The sequence below is a fragment of the Miscanthus floridulus genome, chromosome 6 (genome assembly GCF_019320115.1).
Source record: "Miscanthus floridulus cultivar M001 chromosome 6, ASM1932011v1, whole genome shotgun sequence".
Classification (NCBI taxonomy): domain Eukaryota; kingdom Viridiplantae; phylum Streptophyta; class Magnoliopsida; order Poales; family Poaceae; genus Miscanthus; species Miscanthus floridulus.
In genome coordinates, this window is record NC_089585.1 from 125,937,609 (window position 1) to 125,950,033 (window position 12,425).

Consider the following 12,425-nt stretch of genomic DNA (forward strand, 5'->3'; position numbering starts at 1 on the left):
GCCATTGCTATGTGACAATGAAAGTGCCGTAAAGCTCACCAACAACCCGGTTCAACACTCAAGAACAAAGCATATTGATGTCCGCCATTATTTCATAAGAGATCACCAACAAAAAGGGGACATTTGCATAGAGAGTGTGGGCACCGAAGATCAACTTGCCGACATATTCACCAAGCCACTTGATGAGAAAAGGTTTTGTAAGCTAAGAAATGAATTGAACATACTTGATTTCTCCAATATGTGTTGATGCACCCCCATTATATGACATGCCTCTCCTTCGAGCAATCCAAGGTAAAAGTTGATTGGCATGGCATACATCCTTGCTAAGAATATGATTAGTGCATCTAGAACATATTTCACATTTGAATAGGCTCATTCATGAAAATCAAATATATTTGATGCTTGTATGGTACCACTATTGCTTGTATGTTTGAAATGATCTAGTGGTATCATATGACATGTTTGTGGGCTTGTAAACCTAGTGTTTGATTTAGAAAATGAGCTATAAGTGTTTAACTCAACATGGTACAAGATAACCCTTATTTGGAGGTGTGAAGAAGCTTGTCCTTGGATCAAACCGAGTTAAATATCTTTTACAAGTAATCTAGATTGAACCAAATTGAGAAAATGATCCTCATTTCACATGGTTTCACCCCAACATATCTATAATTTGAGGCCACCTTTTGTGCAAATTGTTGACATTAATAATCCTACCCTATCTACACTTTAAGCCTTTGTGGTCATTGATGACAAAGGGGGAGAAATAGTCTACAAAGATAGTGAAACAAAGGGGGAGAGATAATATATGACAAAAGAAGGGGATCAATTAAAATTTTGAGCATACAAATAGGGGGAGCAAGCTCATAAACCTGTATGGTGCATTTGAATGAACATTACATATGTTTGCTTACATGGCATAAGTTTTAATTTCAAATGTCCATGCTTGTGTGGTGTATGCTAGTTGTAGGTTTGAATGTTGAAATGAAAAACTAGCATGCATAGGCTAAGTAACTAGACTTATGTTCATTTTATGGAAACTAGACCCTTGCATATAATGTTGATCTCATGGGATATTCTAGTTCTTGTATATGTCTAGTTACTAATGGTGCTAAGGATGGTATATTGGTGCACTCCGATTGGTATCACGCTTCAAAGGTCCATCTCTTATACCTTAGCATCATTTGGTAGAAATTGACTCCTATATTTCCTATTTAAGCATATGTGCAAGCTTCAATCCAAACTCCTAGCACATATGTAGAGAAAGCAATTACTACCATTTGGAGTTCATGAAACTTGTCCATATCCTTTACATATGGTAAATATGCTTGGGCAAACAACATGGACTCAAATGAACTTAAATTCATATCTTTGTATAAGGGTTGTCATCAATTACCAAAAAGGGAGAGATTGAAAGCTCTAGTTTAGTTTTGGTTAATTGATGAAACTCTAAGTGCTAACCTAGTTTATCAAAGTGATTATGAGATAGGTAGCACTACTCCAAGTGATGAAGCAAAGACAAAGATCATGACAATGGTGATGGCATGGTGATGATCAAATGCTCAAACTTGGAAAAGAAGAAAGAGAAAAACAAAAGGCTCAAGACAAAGGTATAAAATATAGGAGCCATTTTGTTTTATTGATCAAGACACTTAGTGAGTGCGATCATATTTAGGATAGATAGCCGTACTATTAAGAGGAGTGAAACTCGTATCGAAATGCGGTTATCAAAGTGCCACTAGATGCTCTAATTCATTGCATATGCATTTAGGATCTAGTGGAATGCTAACACCCTTGAAAACATTTGTGAAAATATGCTAACACATGTGCACAAAGTGATACACTCGGTGGTTGGCACATTGGAGCAAGGGTGAAGAAGTTAGAAGTGAAAAACGAGTTGGTCGCGCGGACGCTGGCGTCGGTCAACTGATCGGACGCTGGGTCTGAAAGCACCGGACGCTGGTAGCATGCATCCGGTCGAACTGGTCGGTCAGCACAGTACCTAGGGTATTGCACCGGACGCTGGTCTGTGTCTAGTCAAGGTGGACCGGACGTGTCCGGTCGAAGAAATACGCCTCGGGGAGCTTACTGGAAACGACCGGACGCTGGGGCTTCAGCGTCCGGTCAGTTTTGCCGGAGCGTCCGGTCAGCTTCATAGCCGTTGAAATCTGACGAACAACGTTTGAAGCTAGTGACACGTGGCGTCCATCGGGTGGCCGGACGCTGGGGGCCAGCATCTGGTCAGTCTGACCGGAGCGTCCAGTCAGCCCGCAGTGTGCCCAGTGAAGGAGTACAACGGCTCTATTTCATGGGGGCTTTTATTTAAGCCCCATGGCCGGCTAAAGCTCACTCTCTTGCATATTTTCATTGACATAGCAACCTTGTGAGCTTAGCCAAAGTCCTCCCACTCATCTCCATCATTGATTCATCATCTTTGTGAGATTGGGAGAGAATCCAAGTGCATTGCTTGAGTGATTGCATCTAGAGGCACTTGGTATTCGTGTTGCGCTGTGGATTTCGCTTGTTACTCTTGGTGGTTGCCACCACCTAGACGGTTGGAGCAGTGGTGGAGGATTGTCATGAGTTGGTGATTGTTCGTGGCAATCTCCGGTGATTGTGAGGGGAGTTGTACCTTCCCCGGCGGAGCGCCGAAAGGTAACTCTAGTAAATTGCTCGTGTCATTGAGTTACCTCACTTGTGGATCGGTTCTTGCGGTGTCCTATCGTGTGGACGAGGTTTGTGAAACACCTCTTAGCCGCCGAACCACCAAGTGTTGGTCGACACAATGGGGACATAGCGTGTTGGCAAGCACGTGAACCTCGGGAGAAAATCGATTGTCTCGTGTCTTTGGCATTCTACCGGTGATTGGCTATATATTCATCTTGTGATTGGTTCATCCTCTACACATCGGTATAATCACCCTACTCACTTATTTATATTCTTGCAAACTAGTTGATACAAACTCTTTAGTGTAATTAGAATTGAGAGCTTGCTTTGTTATTTACATTCATCTAGTTGAGCTCTTTAGAGTAGCAAGGTTGAGAGCTCTTAGTGAGTAATTTCATAGCAAGTTTGTGTGCCTAAGTAATCATTGCAACTAGAATTGTTGGATAGGTGGCTTGCAACCCTTGTAGAGCTAGAGCAAGTTTGCATTACGCTATTTGTCATACTAATCAAATTGCTCTAGTTAATTTGTAGATTTTTTAAATAGGCTATTCATCCCCCTCTAGCCATATTAGGACCTTTCAACAGGGCCTTAATTTTCAACCTTAAACTACAAACCGAGTAATGGACATACTGTAGCTGTCAAAACCAAAAAAAAAATGGTCCTCTTGCTGGAGTTGCTCTTAAGCATTAGACCATTACTGCCTCGTATGTATGCAAATGCAACCACTTGGACTAGTATATTACCCGAGCACATTTTCATGTATGTAGTCAAGTACGCAAATTGGAATACACGTACGTGCGTCATCCTTCTGCTTTCTTATAAATCTTCTTTTTTTCTCAGCTTGCATACCATCGCACTCACGCCAAATGAAGGCTGGATGAAGCGAACACTTGCATTGGGTCTCGATCGATCTAGAGAGGTGCGTGTGACCAGGCTGTGATGGTCCATGCCGCGCGCCACAAAGTTGGACTCGGTCGAGAAAAGCTAGCTCGCTCGTCACCTTGCACTGCCCTCCCAGGGCCGGCGGAGGCTTTAGAAATGTGGAGACGGAAAGCATATCTGGCAAAAGGTTCAAAGCTAATCCTCGCCATAATTACTCTTATTAGCTGGTGAGACCGGCCGGCCCACTTGATCAAGGTTAAGAGCTGTGACTGTGTGTGAGTGCGATCCTTGTCCAAGTTAACCTTTGATTTGATTTTATCTGCGTCGTCTGCTGGTGACGCGATATGATATGGCCCCTGTGCGCGTGCATCCGTCGCTTTCCCGGTTGACTTGCGCCCGCGTGTAGCCTTCCGCGAAGAATGTTGAAAATTTTGCTAGCTAACGCCACATAAGAGGCCAAATTCGCGCGGCATGCTCACGACTGTATGTTATATACAGTACAGGGGTAGTACTGATGTGCATGCATGTTAGCTAGCAGCTGGCGATGCAGCGTCTACAGCACACTACTGGTCCTTGAGTACTTCGTCCATTCAAATTATACATCATTCAAGCTTTTCTAAATATACATAACTTTTATTATATATATATATCTAGACATAATCTATACCTAAATTTGTAGCAAATATAATATATATTTAAAAAATTCAGAACAATCTGTAGTTTAGAACGAAGGGATATACATATTGGTTGTGCTTAGTGATCGAACCTACAACTCATTCATGGTACCTGCGTCTGTGTTTTTGCTATAGCCAATTTAAGTTTATAGTTTGACGCACACACTTATGTTTCAATTAGACTGTTAAAATGGGTAAGATGGCACATTTGGCACAGCTCCAGCTCTAAGAATTTCTAGGGCTACTCATTCCTAGTTCCAAAAATTTTGGAGCAAGAGCAGTGGACACTTTGAAAGTTATATATATTTAAATTAATTTATTTTATACTATAAAATGCAAGTCTAACACGTACCCACCTAGATAGTTGTGTTAAACAGGCACTATGTATACGTGTGTCAACTATAATGGGGTATTCGTTTGGAGCTTGGGGCACCCAAAATACTTGTATCTTTTTTTGCGCATAGCCTAAAGTACTTGTATTGTTCACTCTAGATAGGCCAAGAAAACCTCTATACTTAATATGCAGAGCTAGCTCCTGCAATGCTTCAAGACCCAACAACAACACTCAAATAAAACTATGGGCCACTGTGGTAGAGCTTCACTTCCCAATTATTGAGCTTCACTCCTCTAATAAAGTGGTTCTGGTGCGGGGCAAGGTAGGAAGCCGGTGAGGAGTAATTCTGGATGATTCCGGTGGTGATTAAATGAGGAGCAGTGGAGAGCATTAGGTTTTTTAGCTCCTAAATCATAGTGTAAATGGATTAGTGATTCTTGTTAACTCCCTACCAGAATCTAGAGTAATAGCATTTTAACCGTTTGATGGGGCTCCATAGAATTTGCTACGAAGGAGTTTAGAGCGGAGCTCTACTGTACCGTACCAAACATGCCCTATATAGTATTAACCGATTTTCCTTATAAGCTCCGTGGTCAGTGAAGATACAATACAAATTTAACTTTCTGCAAAACAGTGTTTCAAGATTAAATATGTAAGTCACATGCAAAATGAAGTAATATATCTATATAAATTGAAGTGATAGTTACCGAAAATTTGATGAATTAAGCAAGAAGGAGCATTGTCAATAAACGTAACCAGTCAAACAATATACGCCAGTTAACAATCAACAATGCCTCAATATCCAGTATCCAGTATCCAGTATCCAGTATCCAGTATCCTCATCTCATACATTTGCATATTAGATTGCACACTAAATTTAATTAGCCTGTGAAGCTGGGAAATTTTCTCCATTACAAGCTAGAGGTTACATATGGGCACGCAGAGGCCGGGTTGCACAGCCTGCAGCCCATGATACTGGCAGAAGAAAATTCAGCTACTTCACAGCTTAATTTGGCACGAGCCATCTTATTGAGCTACATATAGCTTTGCTTTAAATTGTTTCCTTGGAAATACTATATGTACTTGTGCTTAATTAGTTACCTTGATCATCCTCGATCGCATGGGCTGGCTGCATGGTTCATTCGCAACTACGTACACGACGGTACGAGTAGGAACAAAACTGCATCAGCTGCTGCCTGCAGACCACCTTAATTATCTTAGAGACTTTTCCCTGTGTGCCATTATAAAAGATCGTAATCCCCTGTGTGCCCCTGAAAAAATTCAGCGGTCTTCAGCACCACTACTCCAACTTTTTCGTGTCATCCATGCCACTTCCGTCAGTTTGGACTCTAACGCCGTCAAACTGCAGGTGTGAAAAGACAAAAATGCCCTTAAGTTCAAATATGTTATTAATTTTTTTTGAGCATCTTAACGACTTCAAATGAAAAAACTCAAAACTAGAAAGTTGTAGATCTCGTCGAGATCTATAATTTTCATATAATTTTTTTTCATTTAATTTCGCAAAAAAAATAATATGATTTTTCTAAAATATATTAATCATATCAAATCATATTTTTTTTGCGAATTAAATGAAAATAATTTTTATATGAAAATTATAGATCTCGACGAGATCTACAACTTTCTAGTTTTGAGTTTTTTCATTTGAAGTCGTTAAGATGCTCAAAAAAAATTAATAACATATTTGAACTTAAGGGCATTTTCGTCTTTTCACACCTGCAGTTTGACGGCGTTAGAGTCCAAACTGACGGAAGTGGCATGGATGACACGAAAAAGTTGGAGTAGTGGCGCTGAAGACCGCTGAATTTTTTCAGAGACACACAGGGGATTACGATCTTTTATAATGGCACACAGGGAAAAGTCTCATTATCTTATGGGTGGGGAGATAGATACCTCTTCTAGCTAGCTAGCAGCTATAGCAGCCGACAGCAGACGACCTCACCGATTGTGGAAACGTACGGTGCGGTCCTTTGTTGGGGCGGCGGCGGGCTCGTCGACGGGGCCGTGGTCGGCGCCGAAGGATCGGACGTGGTCATTGAGGGATCGCTTGTGCTTGAAGTCGGAGCCGCAGGCGCAGAACCAGCGCTTGCCGCAGTTCTTCTCGTGCGTGCGCCAGTCGCCCTTGACGGCGAAGGGCTTGGCGCAGCGGCGGCAGCGGAAGGGCTTGGCGCCGTGCTTGCGCTTGTAGTGCGTCTGCAGGGTGCGGAAGTCCTTGAGCGGCCGCGCGCGCGGGTGCGCCACGTTGTTCTTGCACCCCACCGCGCAGCAGTAGCACGGCAGCTTCAGCAGCGCCAGCGTCTGCGTCCCCTTGAGCGACTCCGGGCCCTTGCGGTACTCGCGCCCGTGGCCCCACATGTGCATCTGGAATAGTACGTATACGTACGGAGTATAATGCATGCACATGTAGATTAATTAGTTGGAGTAGTAACAGATTGGAGATTTATGAACATTTTTTTTGTGAATTGAGATTTATCAACCCATGCAAACAAAACAAGCAAAAGATTTATGAACGTTTTGCTTGTTTTGTTTGCATGCATGGGTGGATTGTAGTACATCGAATTGCTTACTACTGTGCTTTTGTTTTGAAGAACTACTGGGTAATTAAGTCGTTGTGTGTGCATGCAGAAATGGTGTATGATTGGTTGTACCTGTATATATATGATGGTTCATGGTTTTGGAGGCAAGGTCAAGCATGAAATTGAGTTCGATCGATCGACTTCCAGTTTCCAATAAAATATCATGATCTGCATCACCTATACAACTTCTTGTTGCCGCATATCATATATGACGTAGAAATGCGTGTGCTGCTGTCATTTCTAGCTTATACACAATAACACTCATCAATTATTGACTCAATTCTTGCAAGTTCATGCGGGCGGGGCACTCTCAATTGCGACGTGCCTTTTGTTGTTTTATCGAAACCAACACGAGAGTCGATAGATAAGTAATTAACTTGAGTTACGGCAGGGAAACGCAAAAAAAGTGCGGCAACAAATAAGATCCAAGTTCAATCCAGTATATAGGCAAATAAACATGGTAACATACCTGCATGTTGTTGTATCTGTTGAAGGTCTTGTTACAGACATGGCAGATAAACTGCACTGGGCCGATGAGGATCTGCGCCGGCGTCGGGATCCAGTACCGGCAGCCGGCGATCGGCAGGCCGCTCTCCTCACCCACCACGCCGAATTTCCCCACGCCGACGACGATGCTGTTTGATCCTTCCACCGACGCCGGCACCACCTCGTCATGCTCCTGCTGCTGATCCACCCCCTCCTCCTCGCTCTCGTCCTCTGCGTCGTCTTCCTCCTCCTCCTCGTCAGCCTTTTCTTCCATGATGGCATCCTCAATGCAGGATCCACCAACCGGCAAGCCGATGCTCAAATCCACGCCGGACTGCGCCAAATCGCTGGTCGCGCTACCGCCGCCGCCGCCGCTCATGATCTCTTCTTTGACGGTGCACTGCTGCTGCTCGTGATCACCGGCCCCTTTCCCCTCACCGAGCCTGCTGAGCAGCGGCAGGCACGTCATGCTGCTCACTGCTTCCTGCGCAACTCCACCGGCTGCTTGTCCCTCTTCACCAAGCGCTGCTAGTACATGATTCCCGGACGCTGCCATCGAGGCCGACGACGACGACGAGCCAGACGACGACCGCGACGACGATGGCGACGAGGAGCGCCGCGGCTTGAGCCACTGGAAGAAAGGCGAGCCGACGGCCTCACCTTCCATGGCGGCACAAGTCCGCGGCCCCATGGATCCTGATATCGATCTATCACCGATCGACGACCCTTATTATATATAGCCACTACAAAGTAAGTGTGTTCTAGCTCTCTTGATCTTTGGGGTTTGGTGGAGTGGAGAAGATGGGAGAGAGAGGTGTAGCTAGCAACAACAACAAGCAGCAGCAGCTTAATGTCAAGGCGTGCCTGTCACGGCCCTGTGGAAAACGAAGGGTCTGTGGCCACCAGTCCGGTTGCCATATATATGCTCGAGTCCAACGCTTCTCGCTCTAATGTTTACGTGTGTGTCCCTCGCGGTTGAAGTTTGGAGGCTTTCACACCCGAGGCAGGCAAAGAATCAGGAAACCTGCGTCAGATAACGCGTGGTAGTGTGAATGAACTCCGATCAAGCGGAACCATAGCATACATCGTACAGTCATTTGTACACCTTGTTGATAAATTTGCGTGCGAATGCATACTGAGTGCTGCGTATACTGATCAAAACCAGCTTGGGACTGATGGTCCCTGGCCTTGCATGCCGCCGCGCATCAGGACTGAAGGCCCGGCGAAGGCGCGCGGTCAATTGCGATTACTGGACCAGTGAATAGTCGTCACTGGCCAGTGCTGAGGTATGCCGAGTATTGAATGGAGTTTAGGTGAGAGGTACACACTGGGACGATAAATTAAAACAGATCAGGATGAGGAACGGTTTCTGTGTCCTCTACATCAACAACGGGGTCCGGTCCGGCCATGTTGACTCATCGTCGTCCAAAACCAGATGTAATATTTTTGTCGCTAGCAATACATTTCTCGTGAATAATTCGACTTTTTACAAGTTTATTATGAAGTCTAAGATGTCTCTCAGGTGACTATTGCTAACGCTAGATTATGAACCGACAACTCACAAACCGTCTTCCACCTTCAGCTCAATCCATTGTTCAATTTTCAACTAAGGCTATATGTTTAGTTGACCATCTGAAAGTAATTATGTTGTTAAAAAGTAGAAAGCCAACCAAATAGGTGAAGCTTAAATCTACTTTTTGCGAAATAGCTACATTCGTGTAATACTATTTTAGAAGTTGTTGGTATTTATTAACTTGTCACTTGTTTTAGTAGCCACTTACTATAAACATATATCTTCTAACATTACTTTACTAAATTGTTATCCCTAGTCATAATACCAAAGATACTTGTTGGTACTGCCTAGCATTACTATTGAAATAACTCTAAGTAGTTCTTTATTAATTTATGTGACTAGAAAGAATATATAGATATGAATGAAAAGGGATCTGCAAGCGCGCAGATAATATACCATTGTAGCACTTCACCCGGGAGTATTTCAGGTATCGTTATTTATATTTTTACCACAGGGACGATCTAGCATCGACATGTATTGATAACAAATATTATTGATGGAGAAGTAAACCATAACCAATATTCTACTCATAACAGGAGTAAGTCATATGATTATATATATATATATATATATATATATATATATATATATATATATATATATATATATATATATATATATGAATGATAAGTATTGATCAATGATAATGATAAATCACTCAGAGTACTCCTTTCTATGGCATTAGCAATGGCAGGTAGAATATTAGAGGAATAATTCATAAGTCATTCTTAATTATAAGTCAAAGCATACTGCTGGGTTCATAAACCCGAGGTCCCTCGTGGACCGGCTTTCCCGCAAAGGCTCGACCCAAGCAGACAACGCGCAACTCATGAGCCGGTCCAAGTGTCTAAAACAATAGTCCAGAAGGACGGTCCAGTCACCGACCGAAAGGTCAGACCGACGAGGAACAGCGTCCGCTTGTCGACTTCGGCCCACCTCTCCGATCGGAGCGCTCACTTCGGTCGCCAGCCGCCTCCGGGCGGTCTCTCCGATCAGAAGGCCTGGCAAAGCACTACCTCCGACTCTGACCCCATGTCTCCGATCGGGGTATGCAAAGATCCTGCTCACCGCTCTTCTTCGACTGGCGCAACCAGAGCCGACTGGGACCAACCGACCGGGGACGCATGCCCGGAAGGGACCAGGGAACGAACGGAGAAAGCAAGGCAGGACGCTCAAGTCAAACCATGATACCAGGGACCGTACCCTGTCACCTGTAGGAACAGTACTCTATAACCACCCTGACACAAACAGTATTGTAGGCGCTAACATTTTCATCTACAGTATTGTGGGCGCCATTAACTCCCATACGGTAAGGCCCCCCATATGCCTATGGGCATCGACAGTGTTGCGGGCGTCGGGATTTATCTTACCAAGTGAATATGGTGAAACTCCTCACATGCCTCTGGGCATCAACAGTATATGCAGGTGCCGACATCTGGCATACCTGAAACAAGACGACGTAACCTTCCACATACAACCGACATCCAATAGTGTTGTGGGCGCTTACCATCCTCCTGTACCCGCTGGCGTGGGCAACAAGACTTAGAAGCATACGAACTCTCTCCCTCTTACTTATAAGGCTATCCCCTTCATCTATAAAAGGGGATGCGCTCTCTCCTAAGAGACCCAAGTTGATTTTTAAGTGCATACAAGTCATTCCAGATTCATTAGATCAACCAAGTTCACTAGCTCACAACCATAGAACCGCTAGGTTTGGACCTCAAGCACACGCTTGAACACTTAGCTCATAGAGGAGCTCCTGTCGCTCTCGGCCCTTCCGACCGGAGCCAACCGGACCTCTCGTGCACCCCCATCTTTCTCCTTCTCGTTTATAACCCCCACTGCAAACTTCGAGCACCTAGGCTCAGGAATAAAGTCACCGACCGACTCAAACTGGACGTAGGCCACGTTGCCTGAACCAGTATAAACCCTGTGTCATTGAGTGTTAGGCCACCTCCGATCACAACGTACGATAAAACTACAAATATTTACTTGTTGGTCACTTTCTGCACCGACAATTGGCGACGTCCGTGGGGAAGACATTATACGTTCAACACTTTTTAGTCATCAGATGGCCCACTTTTCTACCACCCTCACCGTGGTGGGCTCTAGCGATTCGATTCGCTTTGGCTCACTAGAGTTTCCCACGCTCCTACTTGTTGGGATGTGGGTTCCACCCGTTTTTGAGCCATCCCAGGCCTTCCTCTTCGGAAGCCTAGACTTCATCGCCAACCGGCTCGGCACACTACACCTCCGCGAGGAGGCACTCATCCCGGCACCCGTCGGAGGGGCGCCCTCCATCGACTCCAGGACGCACGACTTCAACCACACGGCATCTACGTGCCATTCTGAGCAAACTCTCTGCTTGTCGGGGACCTAATACCGGGGTACCCCAGAAGGTGGAACCAATAACTACCGAACATTAAAAACTTCTGAATGCATAAGGGTGCCGTTTCGTCCCTTGTTCGAATGATAGGAGTTTGGTTCCGCCTCGCCCGACGCCTTTTGAGATAGCTCTGCCTCGCTCGAGGGCTCAAGGTTAGTCTCCATCTCGCCCGACGCCTTTGGGGTGGCTCTAACTCACCCGAGGGCTCAGGGCTAGTCTCCGTCTCGCCCGACGCCTTTGAGGTGGCTCTGACTCGCCCGAGGGCTCAGGGCTAGTCTCCGTCTCGCCCGACGCCTTTAGGGCGGGCCCGGTCTCGCCCGAGGGCTGAGGGATAGATTCCGCCTCGCCCGACCTCAGAGGGGCAGGGTTGGTCTCACCTAAGAGATAGGGATTGGTCTTTGTTTCACCCGACGGCAAGGAACGAGCCTCGCCCTGCTCCATATCTAAAGAATGGTTTCATCTTACCTGACAAGTTCTCCCCGTTCCCTCAAGATGATAGGTACAGGGCAAGACAAGACGTTCGGGTCAACCATGGCTCCAAGGACCATACCCTACGCCCTGGCAGGAAAAGTACTGCCAGGGAATGACGGGACAGGTGCTTTAGACCCTTCCGGGCGTCGCATAGCTCGAAAGGTATTACAGGTGCGAACTCCTCGCCCTGTAGAGTTGTAGGCGCCGCCTTCAGCCCTGGGACACGGAACCCGATGAAGATATACGACAACCGCTATGCTCTAGAAAAGGATTTGCTATATCCAAGAATGACGGATATTCCATCACCACGCCATGGACCCGAGGGAGCGGCGCCCGCTTCCTAACCCCTTAGGTCCACCA

The 12,425-nt window shown here is 45.4% G+C and overlaps 1 protein-coding gene across 1 annotated transcript; it reads right to left on the reverse strand.

The window, feature by feature from the left end:
• Nucleotides 1-5,330: 5,330 nt before the first annotated feature.
• Nucleotides 5,331-8,503, reverse strand: LOC136459484 (protein TRANSPARENT TESTA 1-like). The gene is made up of 3 exons (XM_066459335.1): nt 7,619-8,503; nt 6,467-6,934; nt 5,331-5,751 (listed from the first exon to the last, which is right to left on the reverse strand). Exons 1-2 carry the CDS (start codon nt 8,324-8,326, stop codon nt 6,512-6,514), a joined length of 1,131 nt encoding a protein of 376 aa, XP_066315432.1. The 5' UTR covers nt 8,327-8,503; the 3' UTR covers nt 5,331-5,751; nt 6,467-6,511.
• Nucleotides 8,504-12,425: the final 3,922 nt, after the last annotated feature.